This window comes from Triticum urartu, chromosome 1 (genome assembly GCF_003073215.2).
Source record: "Triticum urartu cultivar G1812 chromosome 1, Tu2.1, whole genome shotgun sequence".
In the NCBI taxonomy this organism is placed as follows: domain Eukaryota; kingdom Viridiplantae; phylum Streptophyta; class Magnoliopsida; order Poales; family Poaceae; genus Triticum; species Triticum urartu.
The window spans coordinates 77748562-77762962 of NC_053022.1; the positions used below are offsets into that span (position 1 = coordinate 77748562).

The 14401-nt window shown below is 49.1% G+C and overlaps 2 protein-coding genes across 4 annotated transcripts; both read left to right on the forward strand.

Annotated features, from left to right (window-relative positions):
• The first annotated feature begins 1873 nt into the window (after positions 1-1873).
• On the forward strand, positions 1874-14056 carry LOC125548885. 3 transcript variants are annotated; one of them, XR_007301191.1, is made up of 3 exons: positions 1874-3548; positions 7059-7132; positions 13596-14056. XR_007301191.1 is itself a non-coding variant. In XM_048712411.1 (3 exons), the coding sequence occupies exons 1-3, from the start codon at positions 3285-3287 to the stop codon at positions 13652-13654; spliced, it is 303 nt and encodes a 100-aa protein (XP_048568368.1). In that variant the 5' UTR covers positions 1874-3284; the 3' UTR covers positions 13655-14056. The 3 variants fall into 3 exon arrangements, 1 of the variants encoding a protein (XP_048568368.1); XR_007301192.1 differs by having other exon boundaries at positions 1874-3473; XM_048712411.1 differs by having other exon boundaries at positions 1874-3473; positions 13615-14056.
• On the forward strand, positions 3542-7045 carry LOC125548874 (probable F-box protein At4g22060). Its single transcript, XM_048712403.1, has one exon. The coding sequence runs from the start codon at positions 3797-3799 to the stop codon at positions 5159-5161; it is 1365 nt and encodes a 454-aa protein (XP_048568360.1). The 5' UTR covers positions 3542-3796; the 3' UTR covers positions 5162-7045.
• Positions 14057-14401: the final 345 nt, after the last annotated feature.

Sequence of the window (14401 nt, forward strand, 5' to 3'; positions counted from 1 at the left end):
AACTAGGAGGGGAAGGAAGGGGAAGAGGAGAAGAAGGAAAGGGGGGCCGACCCCCTCCCCAATTCGGATTGGGCTTGGGGGGTGCACCTCCTCTTGGCCGCCTCCTCTCTCTTCCACTAAAGCCCATGTAGTCCCATTAAGCCCCCGGGGGGTTCCGGTAACCCTCCGGTAAATGCCTGAACTCATCCGAAACCATTCCGGTGTCCAAACATAACCTTCCAATATATCAATCTTCATGTCTCGACCATTTCGAGACTCCTCGTCATGTCTGTGATCACATCTGGGACTCCGAACTACCTTTGGTACATCAAAACACATAAACTCGTAATACCGATCGTCATCGAACGTTAAGCGTGCGGACCCTGCGGGTTCGAGAACTATGTAGACATGACCGAGACTCATCTCCGGTCAATAACCAATAGCAGAACCTCGATGCTCATATTGGTTCCTACATATTCTACGAAGATCTTTATCGGTCAAACCGCATAACAACATACGTTGTTCCCTTTGTCATTGGTATCTTACTTGCTTGAGATTCCATCGTCGGTATCATCATACTTAGTTCAATCTCGGTACTGGCAAGTCTCTTTACTCGTTCCGTAATGCATCATCTTGTGACTAACTCATTATTCACATTGCTTGCAAGGCTTATAGTGATGTGCATTACCGAGAAGGCCCAGAGATACCTCTCCGACGATCGGAGTGACAAATTCTAATCTTGATCTATGCCAACTCAACAAACACCATCAGAGACACCTGTAGAGCATCTTTATAATCACCCAGTTACATTGTGACGTTTGATAGCACACTAAGTGTTCCTCTGGTATTCGGGAGTTGCATAATCTCATAGTCATAGGAACATGTAGCAATAAACTAAACGATCATAGTGCTAAGCTAACGGATGGGTCTTGTCCATCACATCATTCTCTAATGATGTGATCCCGTTCATCAAATGACAACACATGTCTATGGTTAGGAAACATAACCATCTTTGATTAACGAGCTAGTCAAGTAGAGGCATACTAGGGACACTCTGTTTTGTCTATGTATTCACACATGTACTAAGTTTCTGGTTAATACAATTCTAGCATGAATAATAAACATTTATCATGACATAAGGAAATATAAATAACAACTTTATTATTGCCTCTAGGGCATATTTCCTTCAATATCATTCACCTAGCCCTAGAATTAGACCACATCTTGCGATCTCGAGGTAATCAACTATGTACTTGATACATCCACATCAATATAAACAAGAGCAGGACGTAGGGTTTCACCTCCATCAAGAGGGCCCGAACCTAGGTAAACAACGTCTCTTTGTTCCTATTACCACCAATCCAAGAACCCACATAGCTCGGAACCCCCTACCCCGAGGTCTGCCGGTTTTCACTCCAACAGATGGCGAACTGGCAAGAACTCACTGCCTTCTTCCCTACCCTCTGGATACACCCGACACTCTGTTCTGGCTACACTACTTGTTCAACAAGTTTTTGGTCAACTCCATTCACTCTAAGATGGCGTGGGGGCATTGTCTAACCACCTCTCGGTTGTTTGGCGTGCACAGATTCCTCTTAAGATTTAAGATTTTCCTTTTGTGGGCGGTTAGACAGCTTCTCCCTCCTAGTGACCAAACCATTAAACGCAATGACAATGTTGCGGCGTCTTATTCTCCTTGTAGAGAGAACGAAAACATGAAGCACATCATCTTCAAATGTGATCTGGCTAGATTCGTTTGTTGCATTCGATTATGGTTGACCGTAACTGGAGTCCTAATCATTTGGGTCCATGTCTTATGTCTCCGCCCGCACCTAGTTACCTTTTAGTATCTTTTCGATGGCCTGCACGCTTAATTCCCTTTTTTGTGGGGTGAAAGAAATTTATTCCAAGATAATAGGGTTACAATCGAGAGGCATAAGCTCTTGAGTGCACAGTGGTCCTCTATATAGCCATACAACAGTGCTATGTTCAGTACAACTATACAACGCTAGACGATCTACAGCCCTATTTTGAACACATTTAAGCTTCATAGGAGTAAAATATCTCCTTTCTATCAACAACTTAATCTCAGCAGCCAAGTGGCCGTTTTAAAACGAATGAGACAGACCCTTCACACACACACACACACACAGAGACGTCAAAGTCTCTGAAGAATCTGACTAGACAATAACTCGTCGTCGGTGTGCTGCAACGCCAAAGCCATACCTTGCATCAGCGCATGAATTTCTACTTCAAAGATGCCATTGCAGTTGAACAGAATCAGTAAGCTGCAAATATCTCACTTCCATCTAATCTGCGAAGAGTCATGCCCGCTGCCGCTGTAACGTCCTCAACCGAGAAGGAGCCATCCACTGAGAGGGTTGAATGGTCTACCGGCAGGGGCCGCCATGCACCAATAGCTTTTGTCCTTCTTACCATCATAGTACGATCGTCCACCCGAGGAAACTTTCCTTTGATAATATCTTCAGTAGAATAACTTATTACCTTGTCTCCCGTCACTGCTATGAATTTATTTATAAAGTTGACATATGAATTTTCTTAAAAATAGGTCAGGGAGCTTGGGACATGATTACTGTGTTAAATCTAGCATTTTTTCTAGCAAACCAATATATGGTTGGATGGTTAGAAGGATAGTGGTAACCACAATCCATCAAGGTTCAAGTCGACGTTCCCGTCGACTATAAAGACATCTGTGACGATTTTATCAATCTCAATATGATGTGCAGGCTGAGTCTCTCAAAGTGCTCATAAGGATAGGGTATACATATGTGCATTAGATGAATGCGCACATGTATAGCCGTTTATGTCTATACTGTGTTATTAAAAAACATGTTACAACTCATCATTTGTTTTCTGTTGCCGCTATGAATTTATTTATAAAGTTGGCATATGATTTTCTTAAAAATAGGTCATAAAGCTTGTGACATGATTATTGTGCCAAATTTAGCAATTTTTCAGCAAACCAATCTTGGCTTGCATGATTAGAAGGACATTGGTAACCACAATCTATCATGATTCAAGTCCTAAACTTGACACAGGTGTTTGTATTTTCCAGCATTTATTTCAGATTTTCTATTGGTGTGCATTCTATGGGAGAAGATGTTCTCATCGACTACGGAGATGTTTATGGCGACTTCGTCAATCTTAAAATAATGTGTTGATTCAGTCTCTCAAAATCATAGAAGTAGGGTATGCTTGCTTGTGTATATAGGGGTGAGGGTGCGTATGTATGAACGTCTGTGTTATTTAAAAAACATTTCTTATGCAACAAAACGATGTGTTAGATGGAGCCTTACAGATGGGCCTCTCTAGTGGATAACGAGATTACCTCGATACAGCCAGCGGCACATCTCGCCGCCGACGAAGTCCCCAGTTCAGCAAACGCCGAGGCGCAACGCCAAAAGCTCCATCTCGCCGCCACCTCCCACCCTCCTTGTGCGCTATCGAGCTGCTACACTTCGGCACTTCCTCTGGTCTGTTGCTTCTCTCTTTCCTGTCGTCGCGGGAATGGGATTGGGATCCGTCTGAGCCGCGCAGTCCGATTCCAGGTCCAAATCTTTCTTTTTTTCCCGTAGTCTCCAGTCCAAATTTCGCGGGACTACTTGTCGTTCTTGGATTCGGACTCATTTCCTACTCGAATTAGAGCTGAGCTGAGGCCTCGGTAGGTGGGTTGAGCTTCCTATTATATATACAAGTGCTGCCTGCCCCTGTTCCTGCTGGGTTGAACTAAAGCTGTGCGGTTGATAGCTGCAGAAGCGATTCATCGTTCAGAAGATCCGATTTTGCAATTTCTCCAATGGGGACGTGTAGCTTAGTGAGGATGATGGGCTTACTGCAGCTAGACTTGAGAATTTTGCGTACGCTGCTGGCTCTTTCTCCCCCTCCCAGTTCACATTGGAAATTCAGAAAACACCCGCCATTTATGCTGATGGAGACGGAGACCGTGGTGGAAATATTGCCAGAGCCGCCGCTGATGGAGACCGAGACTGTGGTTGAAACACTGCTGGAGCTGCCGCTGGATGTATTGATGGATATCTTTTCCCTCCTGGAGCTTCCTGACCTCATTCGTGCGAGCTCTGTGTGCTCCTTCTGGCGCTCTGCTTATAGTAGTCTACATAGCCAGCTTGGGCAATATAAGCGGCCCCAGACACCTTGCCTCCTCTACGCCTCCGAATCCGATGGTGAGAACGTAGCTTGTCTCTACAGTCTTGCAGAAAAGAGGGTCTACAAGCTAAATCTTCCGGATCCACCTATCCGTAGTAGGCATCTCATTGGGTCCTCCCATGGCTGGTTAGTTACTGCTGATGAGAAGTTCGAGCTTCACCTTCTCAATCCGATCACTGGTCAACAGATTGCCCTCCCCTCGGCGATCACCATTGAGCAAATAGAACCAATCTTAGATAGTGCCGGTGCAGTTAATAAGATTAAGATGTGGGATCTAGCGCCGAACGATGATCCGAATGAGTTTTCTGACTGCCTCTACATCAGGGCATTTGTGTTTCCTGATCCACCCATGGGAAGCTACATTGTGGTTATCATCCACAGTCCAGATCGATATCTTTCCTTTGCAAGGGTAGGTGATTATAAATGGACCTCGCTGCCGGGTGAGAACTATAAACAATGCATCCACATGGATGGTCTATTGTATGCATTCACAGAAACCGGAGGAGTCTATACTTTTGATCTGACCTGTCCTACCATCACAAGGGATATTATTGCAGATGAGTTGCAGAATTACAAGACGGTTGGGTACACGTATGTTGTTCAGGCTCCATGGGGTGATCTGTTGCAAATTTGCAGAGCAATAGATGACACACCCGAAGGGTTCATAAAGACTGAGAAAATACTATTATATAAAGTTGATGTGGCAGCAAAAGAACTTGTGGAAATGAATGGCTTGCATGATCATGTGCTGTTTCTTGAGCGTAGTCAGTCGCAATGCCTTAATACTGAGGAATATCCACAACTGAAGCCAAATCGTGTTTATTTCACAGACGACATAACATATATTTCGAAGTATAAGAATAATGACCGGGATATAGGTATTCTCAACTTGGAAAATGACAGTTGGGAAGGTGTACCTAAGCTTTGGTGCAATTGGCCAAATCCCATATGGATGACACCCAACCTCACAAGGATTAACATGGCTGTGGATAAGTAGTGAGCTTATTAAAATTTTGTATTTAGCTTCTCGGATGCTATTAGAAACTGTCCAAAAGGGCTTTCTGGAACAATTTTCCAAATTTTATGGGCAAATGCTATGAAAACGGAGGCATGTTCCGTTTATATGTTTTTCATACCTGGTTTGCTATATTTTAAATGGCTTTTATTTTCTGAATTGTCCAATATCTTTTGTCTCAGTGTGCATATGTTTACGATACTAAGCTTCTCCATTTAGGACAGGTCTAACATGGAACCGCAGTTTTATATTTTCTTTCACAGAACCACATGTGTTTATGTGGATCGTTTATTCATTTTATCTAACCCAAACCTACCATTTCACCATTCGTAACACAAAAAGTAACATGTAGACCATATCAGCTCATACGTCGCCTATGTGTCATCTCACCGCCAGTGATTTATGAATCACGACGTCGTCTTGCGTGACTCTCTGTGCTAAGTATGGACCATGTAAGCTCATACACGGCGCAGAGATACCACACAAGCCCAAGTGTATGTGTTCTCTCAAGCACAAGTGTAAGAGTAGGTTTCGATTAGATGATCAAAACATGTAGTTATGTCCAAAAAATTCCAAAAATTGGTTTTTCCGTGTTAGACCTGCCCTAATTGTGTTCTGGTTTTCTGTAATTTGTCATATTGTTTAAATAACCTTTTAGTCTTTTGTGAAATTAGTGTGCAACTGGTATTCGATGGTTTATACAGATCCGTTATTTATATGACCTGGCAACAAATCCAATTTGAAAAGGGTTTATCCTTGGTGTTCAAGCCTGCACTCCCTTTTTTCTTAAACAATCTGGAGAGGTTAGTAAGATATTATGAAAACTGAACGAGCAATGCATAGCCACAATCTGGAGAGGTTAATAAGATATTATGAAAACTGAATGAGCAATGCATAGCCAGTCCACACGTGTCGGATGTGCAAACCCCACAAACTTTGGAAGTTTCAAGAAGAAAAAGGAAGTTTGGCATTTGGGCATGTTATAAATGATTTTTTCCAAGACTTGCAAATGTGCTTCCAAGTTCATTTGAGAATTAGCTCAAGGTACATACATGGGAGGAACAAGTATGCAAGGATATTATCTTAGCTAGATTGACGAGTGATAACTATGGTATGCTCTAAGTTGATTATTCAGCTATACTGCAATTCTAAAAGAATATGATTAATGAGCATCAGTGATTCTGTGCTACAATAGCTGTAGGTTGTTACTCCATGACACACAGTTACATTTCTGTACAGAAAGGGTCACCGTTCCCGTATCATAAGCACATGATCGACAGACATGCTTGTTTTTTGCACTCAATCTGTTTTTGAGGTCTGTTTCTTCGGTAGCTCAAAAGCATTGACCTCCAACCTTCTGCTAACTTTGTTTTCCTGAAGATGAGTTCTCTATCCGGAAAAGTTTGCGAGCAATTGGCAAGCTAAAACACATTTCTAGTGTTGTAAGTATTTAAATTTTGCTTCTAGAGTTGTTCATTCGCTGAAAGCTGTTTCTACACACGATTGGTGTTAGCATACCACTTGCCCGTGTGATACTTATGTCTTATGCCCTTTACATTCAGAATATAAACAGGAGTAGTGAGTCCTACATATGGCCCTAAGATGAGTATCTAAGCCAATATTTGGACCTAACTCCTAATCTAGATAATCCTGATCTCTGTATACTTGATCCCTATATTCCTCGTCTCTAAATACAATCATAGCATAATCATCCCCTCTTTCAAATAGAAATACATGGGGATTTCTATTTTGAGGAGATGATGTTTTCACCTTGTATAATTTACATAGATTTCCCGATTCTCCAATAGCTTTGAGTTCTTTTTTCTTCCCCACTGAATATTATTGCTTTATCAGCTGACTGTTGGCTGTGCTAATGCAGATAATGGTGTCCAGCCTGAATGGGATGTCTGTTAGATATTCGCTTGCTGACAATACCATGGAGTCCCCTACGAGGTCAGAGGGTCCCTCTTGCGTCGGGTTTGTGTGATCTGATTCCGTGCACATTTCCTGTGCACACTCCATCCATGGTAGTTTCATGTATACATCTCTGATCGCTTGTCGAAAATCGGAAATCGAATAGGGATATGATGTTGTCGGTGTACTAGAGTAGGGGTATCTTAGTATTTCGAACTTGTGCACGGGCAGTCGCAGCATCCTGCGGCAAGGCTTGCCGGGTGACCGCCAAGATCCTCCGCGGCTACTTTGAAGACCATTCAAGAACAAAGTACTCAAACCAAGGCCCCGGCAAGAAGAGCTGGCCGGGAAGGAAATCAAGACCCCGGCAAGAGGAGCTTACCGGGAAGGCCACTCAAGGCATTCCAAGGAACTTGCCGCGGCGCACCACGCGTTCCGGCAAGGCCCGGTGAGCGACAAGCTCCCGAACACGACAAGACGACGACCGCGGCAAGGAGCTTGCCGCGGGAAACCCCCACTTCGTGCTCGCGCTCCAGCACACCTGCCAACGTGTCGCTCTAGGAACCTCCCAAGCACACGTGGCAGGGGGCCGTGCAGCTAGGGGTGCGAGGTGGCAAGCAGGCGCTGACAAGATAACCATCGTGGCAAACGGTGGCGTCCCTAGCGGTCCCTTTCGGTACTGTTTAGGCGACACAGACGGGCAATTAATGCCCTTGTCCCCTGCCGTCAGGGTTAGGGATGATACACTGTAATAGGTAGCTGTACCTACCACAGCACCTTTCCATTTTTGCCCTTTACCTCCGTTGCCACCTGTGGGCAACCCCTTGAGCATATAAAAGGAGGCCCGTGTGCAACATAGGGGGGTTAGCCAGTTCGAACACTCACGCTCGGTCCTGCCAGCCGCCGGTGTGTACTGTAGCACTCCGCACTCCCGAGCTAGAAATCAATACCAATCCACAAAGCAGGAGTAGGGTTTTACGCATCCGTGCGGCCCGAACCTGGGTAAATCGCTCGCGTGCTTCGCCTCGATTTGCTCTTTGTGCGACCTCCGCCCCCGCCGAACCGAAAGGGACCCGGTCCGCCGGTCCCATAGGTGCCCGTGGATCAGCAACCCCGGCATCTCTGGCACCAGGTAGGGGCGTCGAAGTTGTGTGAACCAGATCCGGCGCTCTCTGCGAGCTAGATCTTCATCATCTTCATCAACATGCCGCCGAAGAAGAAAGTTTCGGAGGCAGCTGCTCCGTCCGTGCCGAGCCAGCCACCGCCGGAGCAAACGGTTGGTGGGGCAGGCACCGGCGGAAGGACACGCGTCGACGAAGGAACTCACGGTGCTGCCAGGTCCTAGGACAAGGCTGCGCTGCCCATCGGCGGCGTAGCCGGCTCCCACAATGACCGGGCACACTCCAAGACCTCGGCGTCCATGCATGCACCGCGCCCATCTCAGAAGGCGCGGGACCGGCAGCGTCATGGTACTCACGGTACCATGCATTTGCTAGATCAAGACCGAGCGAGATAAGTTGCCAAAGTTTGAGCAATCAGATTTTTTAAATTTTAAGTTATCTCCCTTGAACGACCGCACTTTGTATGGAAAACCCGTGCGCGGAGGAACCAACTCATAGCTAGTTGCGCCCTTACTTTGCTTCGAGTCGGTTCAACAACTTAAGTGAGCTGCCAGCGCCCTTACTTTGCTTCGAGTCCGCTCAGCAACTTAAGTGAGCCGCTAGCGCCCTTACTTTGTTTTGAGTCCGCTCAGCAATTTAAGTGAGCTGCAACTAGTTGCGACAAGGTTTCTTGCCGGTAGCGGCACCGCCAGCAGGCTGCTGACGTTCCGCACTCAGCGCTCGCGGCTCGGGTGCCTGCACCGGGAAGTTCCCTAAAAGCGTAGGGCAAAAACATACAAAGGAAGGAATCAAGTAAAGGGAGTAACGTGAGGGAGGCGACCTTGTTCTTCGGCGCGTTCATTCCGCCAAGAATTCCAACAAGTTGACGCCGAAGCGGGAAGGCCCTTACCGGGTGAAACGAGTCACTAGGCCTGGCGCTGTCCGCCTTGAGACCGAAGATGGCGTTCCGGTGAGCAACTCCTGGAACATCGAGCATCTTCGTAAGTTTTACCCGTAAGGCGCGGTTGTCGGACCTTGTCCGGCAACCACCCCTTTGTACAAGTCTTGCCGCTGTTGTATGTGATCCTTTGTACAAAGCCGGGCGCAGATCCCGTGCATAAGTAAAGCTCACGTGCTCCGCACATTTTGTCAATTTTATGCTTTCTATTTTCTGGCATATATGATCTGACACTTTGTGCAGCACCTACTCCACGGTAAGCAGTAACGAGCCGTAAGGCTCCATATCTGTATTTTCTCTTCCTTCTTTTTCACAAGGAAAGGAAGGCTCCCTCGCGCACAAGTTTGCCGGGGGGGAAAGGAGAAGAAAAGGGTATGGACCAGGCGTCGTTCAAGAATTTCGCCTTGCCGGGAAGCAAACAACAGAAAAAATAAGTTGCCAAAGTTTGAGCAATCAGATTTTTTAAATTTTAAGTTATCTCCCTTGAACGACCGCACTTTGTATGGAAAACCCGTGCGCGGAGGAACCAACTCGTAGCTAGTTGCTTACTTTGCTTCGAGTCGGTTCAACAACTTAAGTGAGCTGCCAGCGCCCTTACTTTGTTTCGAGTCCGCTCAACAACTTAAGTGAGCCGCTAGCGCCCTTACTTTGTTTCGAGTCCGCTCAGCAATTTAAGTGAGCTGCAACTAGTTGCGACAAGGTTTCTTGTCGGTAGCGGCACCGCCAGCAGGCTGCTGACGTCCCGCACTCAGCGCTCGCGGCTCAGGTGCTTGCACCGACAAGTTCCCTAAAAGCGTAGGGCAAAGACATACAAAGGGAGGAGTCAAGTAAAGGGAATAACATTGCAATGGCTACCCAAAATAAAGTTATATTACAAAATAGCTTGTCGCAGCTCTAACAGATCGTTTTCATAACTTGATCGACAGCGGTAAGAAAAAGGAGGAAACGAGCGGCCTAATCTACGCGGTCGCCTTCGACCCGCTTGATCCAGCTCACCTTGTCCACAATGGGTGCGACAAGGGCCTTGAGCTCCTCCAGATCAGCTTCTGGCGGCAAGGACCTGAGGACGTTGGTGAGGCGGAGGCCCGGGTTGCGGAAGGCCACCTTCATCAACACTTTCTCGAGGGCTCCTGCGCAGATCTCGCGCGACTCGTCAGCTAGTTACTTCGGGATCCTCTCCCGGAGTCGCTGAAGGGCCGCCGCCACGCCCTTGAAGAACAGAGTGAGCTTGGCGCTGGGTTGGAGGTTGTCGTCGGGGGAATACCCGAGATCCTCCATCCCCAGTTGCGCCAGCTCCTTGTCGATGTCCGTGGCGGCGTCTACAAGGCTCTCCGTCCAGTGCGTCACGGTCTCCCTGAAGGCGTTCTGGGCGGTGGCAGCGCTCTCCAGCAGCGCCTTGTCGGCCTTGATTTCCTCCTTCAAGGCCGCCTCCCGCTTCTTGGCGCTGTCCAGAGTCTTGGTCAAAGTGGTTAGCTTCAACTCAAGATCCACGTTGGAGACCTTGGTGGCGCTGAGCTCCTTGCCCTTCTCGGAGAGATCGGCCTCCAGCCGCGCCACCTTCGTCTTCAACTCCTCCTTGGCGGCCTCGGCGGCGGCGGCCGCGTCCTCCGCTTGCTTAAGGGCTCCGCCAAGCTTCTCCTCGCGCGAGGCAAGCTCCTCCTCGTGGGCGTCGAGATTGACCTTCCGCTGCGCCAGCTCGCCCTCTTCTGCAGCTAGCTTCACAGCGGCAAGTCGCTGGCGCTCTTCGGCTTCAGCCTTCTCGAGGAGAAAGACCTTCCGTGCTTCAGCGAGCTGCTCCCGCTCCTCCGCCAGGGATCGGAGGGCTTCCCGGTGGAAGCCCCCGAGCTCTTCTGCGCGCTTCTCAATGTCTGCTCCCACCTTCGCGACAAGCGCCTCGCGGGACTCCAGCTTGGCTTGTCGCGCGCGGTAGAGCGACATCAACCTGCGCAGCAGCCGCTCTTCTTCGGGCTCGTTGCTGCTGCTCCTTGGCGCGTCGACCAGCTTCAGCCCCGCGGAGGCAAGCACTTCTCCATCAAAGATCTCCCCCTCGACCGGCGCTCTGGAGCTTGATGCCCAGAGAAGGTTGATGAAGACGTCGTCGCCGGCCTTCAGGTAGACGCCTGGCTGGGGCTCTCCGGAGCCTGACGCTGCGGCAGCGGCGGACGGATCGGCGGTCGGTGTAGCGCCTGGCGCTCCTGCGGCCTCAGGGCCGTCAGTGCGATCGCCGGACCCCTCGCCAGTCGCCGCGGCGTCTGCCTTGGCGGCCTCTGCTCCGGCAGCGTCACCACCACTGGTTGCCTCGTCAGCGGCGACCTCTATCTCCATCTGCTCCACAGCGGATGGATCTGACGGCCGGAAAAGAGGAGAAGAGTCAAGCAGAATCCAGCAAAAACTCGAGAAGATCAAGAGAAGAACCCAAGGGAAGTTTTGAAGCAAGAGGAGTACCTGCACTAGGTTCTGCAGTCGTGGTCTCCGCTGTCGGGGGGCCACTGGCGTTGTCCCTCGCCGGAGAACCCTCCCTTGCCGGAGATCCCTCCCTTGCCGGAGACTTCTCCCTTACCGGGGAGCCCTCCCTTGCCGGAGAATTCTCCCTTGTCGGGAAATTTTCCCTTGGCTCCCGGTGGGGCTGCTCGGCTCCTACACAAGTCAACAAGCAAATATCAGCAAAGACAAGTACCCATGCGCGCCTCGCCGCGGAAAATAATTCACACACTTACGCTGGGGGCTGCCATGGAGGAAAGTCGCCAGGTCCGGCAAGCCTGTCTCGGGTGCGCCACCTGCTGTCGCAGGGGGCTCGTCCTCGACAACGATCACCGGGGCCTTGGCTCTCTTTGCCGCTCTCTGGGCCAGAGTCCTAAGAAGGGACAGATTCAGGGAAAAGCAAGTGAGAAACAAGGCAAACAGCAAGATTTGAAGAAATGCAAGTACAACAAGAGAAGCTTACTCTTCTTCTTCTTCCTCGTCGGAGCTTAACGCGGAGAAGTCGAAGCCCGGCGCGCGCCCGGCGCGAGGAGGCGGAGGAGAAGTTTCCCTCGGCCGCTTGCCGGGAGCAGTGGCGGCGGTCTGAGACGACCCCGCTCCGGCTGTTGGCGCGGCGTGAGTAGCGGCAGGGACTGAAGCGGTGGTCCGGCTAGACTCCGCTCCAGTTGCCGTCGTAGCATGAGGCGCTCCCGCGGCAACGGTGTTTGCCGTGGTTGAGCGTGTCACGCGGCGTGGCGACTGTTGGCCCGCTTGCCGCTCCGCCACATCGCCAACCTTGCGGAGGCGCCTTCTTGGTGGAGATGGAGGCTCTGCTTCTGGTGGGCTGTCTGAAGACGAGGTGGAAGAAGAGTCGATTTGCAACGAGCCGCTCGTGTCCTTGGCGGGCTCGCTCGGCTCGGCGTCTTGCCCGGCAAGCCCCTTCTTGCCGGCAGGCTCCCCTCGCTCGGCACGGCTTGCCGCTTCTGCTGCATCGGCCTCCTCCGCAGTGAACCCGAACTCGCCCGCGGCTGCGGCTGCCGCTGCCTCCTCCAGCCTAGTGGCGATGAGCGCCATCTCCGCATCCGTGGTGTCGCGGGTGAGGCCGTCCTTCTCGTCAAGGCGGATTGGCACTTCCACCAAGTCGTCGAAGAATTGCTGCACGACCTCGTCTGCAGGCTCCTGCCAAGTTGGCACAATCCCGTGCGAGTCGCACTCCGGCATCATTGCACGGATGCGGTCGAGCTCGGAATTGTTGCACAAAGGCACGATGCCCCCTGGCAACCTGAACACCTCGGGATGCTGGGGTCATATTTGAACAGCTCCTGCAGCATCGCGTTGAGCTCCAGGACTGTGAAGTTGTAATTGAGGCCTGGCCGCAGCCTCATGATGTCTGCCGCGTTCTTGAACTCCCAAGTGGGCCTCCCCCGTTCCTGCAGGGGGGCGATGCGGCGGCGAAGGAAGTCTGCGCCAACAGCGCCAACAGCAACCCCGGCAGATGTATAATCTCTTTTGATCCTGTACTATCCAGTAGGATTAGTGTTGATTAGTTCCTCATTTATTTCGGTTATACTATGAACTTTTGCCTAAAAGGTGCCTATTGTTCCATCTTATCCACAAAGTTCTCAATAAAACTGTTTTTTTTTGGAAAAGGAGGTTTTTCCCCGGCCTCTGTATCTAAGCGATGCATGCAGCCATCTTATTAAAGTTCTCAATAAAACTGTAAACACACCAATTTTGTTGTTAATCTTTTGAGAAACACAGCCAATTTTCTTGGATTTTTAGATAGCTGCAGATGGTATTGGTGTCAGACTGTCAGTAACGTGTGGCTTCTGTTTATATTTCAGCAATTACTGGAGCCCCCCAAAAAAAGATTCGGGGATGGTTGCTTCAGTGTGATTGCTATTAAATTTTAAATAGTGGGGATGCCATTTCCATCCATTCATCTCTTCCTCTAGCTTGTCTGAAAGTTCATCCATCCATACAGGATGGCCTCTTTGTTTCAGGTTGGATGAAGACGAAGAACAAGGTGGCCTCTTTGTTTGACTGATATATTTGGCCTCTTTTGCCAATACAAGAAGGTGAAGCAAGTCTGTAGATCATTGCAACTACTATCAGAAATGGGCGAGCGCTTGCGGCAGGGCAAGGGCACCTCGAGGACATACTGAAAAGCCCTGGCACTACTTCAAGTTGTGCAAATCACTTCAGCCATGTGATGTATTTATCTGCTGGTTGTAAATTTGTAATAGAATGCAGAGTAGTGTTCCTTTCAAAAAAGAAAGAGAGGGAGAGATACAGCCCTCTATTGCCCCCTTTCTTGTAACATGAACAATTTTCTCATAAATGACAGATCGATCAGACTGCTCCACATCACACTGGAGTAATTTCATTTTTTTCAGTGTACAGAAAAATTGACAGACAGATATGAAAGAAAATAAAGAGCATTATCAAATATACTCTTACATGTCCGAGTTTACACTTGTCTAACTGTTGCTGAAGCACATTTACATGATCTGTCTAGCACTACAGGCAGTGCATTTAAGTACGATTTTCTTGGCTTTGCTCGAAAAATGACAGATCACGACAGGAAATGCATCTACAGCCGATGAGCGTATAGCTGGTGGTGCCCCATGTCCTGGGCAGTGAGCGTCACGGCGAAGCACCCTTGCCTCTTGCACTTGCTTCAGCCGGAGCCAGACTTCTTGTGATGACGAGTCATGTGATTATGAACCTGAGAAGAAAGAGAAAGGGTGAGTTGACAAAGCTACTTTGAATTTTGAAACGAACGAGGGG

Bases quoted from the DNA above. Each gene is read 5' to 3' on its own strand.
- LOC125548885 (XM_048712411.1), top strand. From the start codon at position 3,285: ATGGAGCCTTACAGATGGGCCTCTCTAGTGGATAACGAGATTACCTCG. The intron at 3,474-7,058 runs GTCTGTTGCTTC...GTGCTAATGCAG, and splicing joins ACACTTCGGCACTTCCTCTG to ATAATGGTGTCCAGCCTGAA. The intron at 7,133-13,614 runs GTCAGAGGGTCC...TCTTTGTTTCAG, and splicing joins ACCATGGAGTCCCCTACGAG to GTTGGATGAAGACGAAGAAC.
- LOC125548874 (XM_048712403.1), top strand. From the start codon at position 3,797: ATGGGGACGTGTAGCTTAGTGAGGATGATGGGCTTACTGCAGCTAGAC.